The 2,681-nt window shown below is 34.1% G+C and overlaps 1 protein-coding gene across 1 annotated transcript in view; it reads right to left on the bottom strand.

Moving 5' to 3' along the window:
* LOC111737964 (receptor-type tyrosine-protein phosphatase zeta-like) overlaps nt 1–2,158 on the bottom strand; it is a 5,930-nt gene extending 3,772 nt beyond the window's left edge. Inside the window, exons 1-3 of the mRNA XM_023528876.1 lie at nt 2,029–2,158; nt 1,023–1,169; nt 12–154 (exon numbers count right to left, since the gene is read on the bottom strand). Coding sequence (XP_023384644.1) covers nt 12–154; nt 1,023–1,169; nt 2,029–2,085 — 347 coding nt within the window. The 5' untranslated portion in view covers nt 2,086–2,158. The remainder of the gene's footprint in view (nt 1–11; nt 155–1,022; nt 1,170–2,028) is intronic.
* Nucleotides 2,159–2,681: the final 523 nt, after the last annotated feature.

Genomic DNA, 2,681 nt, shown 5'->3' with positions numbered 1-2,681 from the left:
GTAGAACTTACTCATCGTGAACAATCATGGGCCCATCCCTGCTGGCAGCTTCTTCTTTGATAATACTTATAAGTTCAAAAGTTTTACTAATGGGGCTATCTGGATTTGGCCATTTGGGACACTGAAAATGTCTTACTTCAAGTACATAATCATCCTGTCAGAAGAAAGAAAAATTAATGTTTTTAGAAGAATCCAATTGGTTAGTGAGTAGAATAATTAAGGAAAATCAGGAATCACAGGAAGGTAGTAAAACCACAGGGCAGGCACGGGCAGGCGAGTAGCCCACCTCCTTCACAGAAGGAAGAAACTGCTGTGATGCCACATCTGTCATTTATAGGTGCATCTCTTTTTTATTCTAACAATCAGCCTTAGTTGCGGGATTATCATGCCAATCAAACCATGAAAGTATGCACCAAAGATATGTTTGTGCCACTGAATTTAAACTTAAAAAAAAAAAAATCTTCAGTGTTAAAATTTATTTTTAAAATAGCACAGACTACACTTCAAATACTAGCATTACTCAGGTAATAATCAAGCTTAGTAAAACAATTCTAGTTTATTGCACTGTGCATTTTCAAAGCACTTCTTCACTTATCAAATCATTGTACATTGCTAGGTAGAAATGAGTTAGTTTAGTAGGTAATATGTTTTCTATTTTACTTGGGAGAATCCAGGATATGTATTTGTTTTAACACATAAGAATTAGGATTGATGAATTTTCTTTACTGTGTTTACTTTCACTTTAAATTCTATCAGCAATTGTTCTGAAGTAAGAGAAATCTTTGATTTCTTGTGTGTGTAGAAGTCAGAACCATGTCGTTAGCGATGACTAATTGTTTAATGATTCTCTAGGAATTTGAAAATGAAAGCGACAAGTAAAGTAAAATTTATTATTTGGGTAACTTGTCTCAATTTGTAAGGAATCAGATTCTTTCTTTTTATTGGTAGGAAAGATCCTTAAATAAACATATACTTAATATGTGCTTAAGGTGAAAAGTTTGTCATTTAAATTGTATACATACCTGTGTAGCTTCTAAGATGAAATCTTGAATTAAAAGTTTCTCTTCATTAGACAGACATTTGTGTTCTTCAGCCATAAGAGTGACCTTAAAGCTTTCACAATTTATAGGCTCATCTTTATTTGGCCAATAAACAAATTCGTCTTCTGCCTGGAGGATTAAAAACCAAAGAAAATTCTAGATTTTAATAAAATGTCTACTAAGTCAGACTGTGAAATGAAATCTGGTTGCTACAGAAAATTCAACTCAAATTTTTCTTTGAAACTCAAAGTATAGTTTTAAAATCTTGTATCTTAAACTAGATTGATCTGCAGAATAAAACTTAAGGACCCACACTATTGCTTTATTTTGCTTTCTTAGCTTATCAATAACAAAAATTAGTTGTTGCTTCTATAATTGATAACCGAGTAGAGAAAAATCAAGTGATTTTAAGAGCTCAGCAATTTCCAACATCATTTGGAATAATCAGTATAACTTTATGGACAAGAAATGAATCTCAAAGTACATGTGTAAAGCCTAAATAAAATATTAATTTGGTTTTATTTTGGGGGTCTTCCACATACATATGAAAAGGAGAATAGGGTATCTGTGATTTTCTGATACTACAAAAGTCCTTTCTATATTAGGAGTTCACTTTATTCCAAATTGGTCTTCTATGGATCTTCTTAAGCTGAGGGAATCTCTAAATATCCTAATAAGTTTTATTAAAAAAATACAGAAGCATGTGAACTGACTTCATTCATGATTTTATGATTCTAATTTTCTTAGGCAGTGTCACAAAATACTTAATTTAGATTAATTTTAACCTACTCTTATTTAAAACTGTTGTTCAACAATTTCAGATCTGGAAGGTTGCATAACCAAACCAAGCCCAACGGTAGACAAGGTGCAATTCTGATGACAGTTTATTAGTTGAAAAACATTATTTGTTTGTCTGCTGGACTTCTGGCTGTTGCAACCTGATATTCCCCCCATAAGTAAAGTACTAAAAGTGACCTGAGGGTCTTACCATGTTTTGACCGTCAGGAAGCATAACTACCAGCTGGGCATTATGGTCCCATATCATCCTCCAGAAATCCTTGATGGTGTGGAGAAGGGGATGCTGGGTGATGATGAATTCATTGCTCTGATAATAACCCTACGAAATGGAAGAGAAGAGAGATGGAACCCTGATACGTGACCTTAAACATTCAGAAAACATTTATTTTCAGACTATGTTCATAAATAATGTGATTACTCTAGTCAATGTTTAGGGGGTATTTACTATATGCCAGGTATAACACTAAGCATTTTCTTCTCCTTAAGTCATTTATTCCTCACAGCAGTATTATGGGATATAAAATGTGATACCCATTTTACAGATGATTAAATGGAAACTTAAGAACTTAAAAGATGTGCCTATTTACACAGCTATCAGTTCTAGGAATAGGCTCATCGAAATGACTTGTGGACCATGTCTCCTATACTAAATAGGGTGGAAATCTAAAGGAGAATTTACACAAATATAGAGGACAATTTGGTGATGGCCAGAGAGGAGCGGGGTTTGGGGGGCTGGGAGAAAGGGGTGAAGGATTAAAGAAGTATGAATTAGTAGTTGACAGATGGTCACAGGGATGGGGAGTACAGCATAGGGAATGCAGTCAGCAGTAATGTGATGGCTAG

This window comes from Pteropus vampyrus, unplaced genomic scaffold, assembly GCF_000151845.1.
Source record: "Pteropus vampyrus isolate Shadow unplaced genomic scaffold, Pvam_2.0 Scaffold33, whole genome shotgun sequence".
Taxonomy (NCBI): Eukaryota; Metazoa; Chordata; class Mammalia; order Chiroptera; family Pteropodidae; genus Pteropus; species Pteropus vampyrus.
The sequence above is the reverse complement of the archived record's forward strand: the minus strand, read 5'-3'. Positions and strand labels throughout refer to the sequence as shown.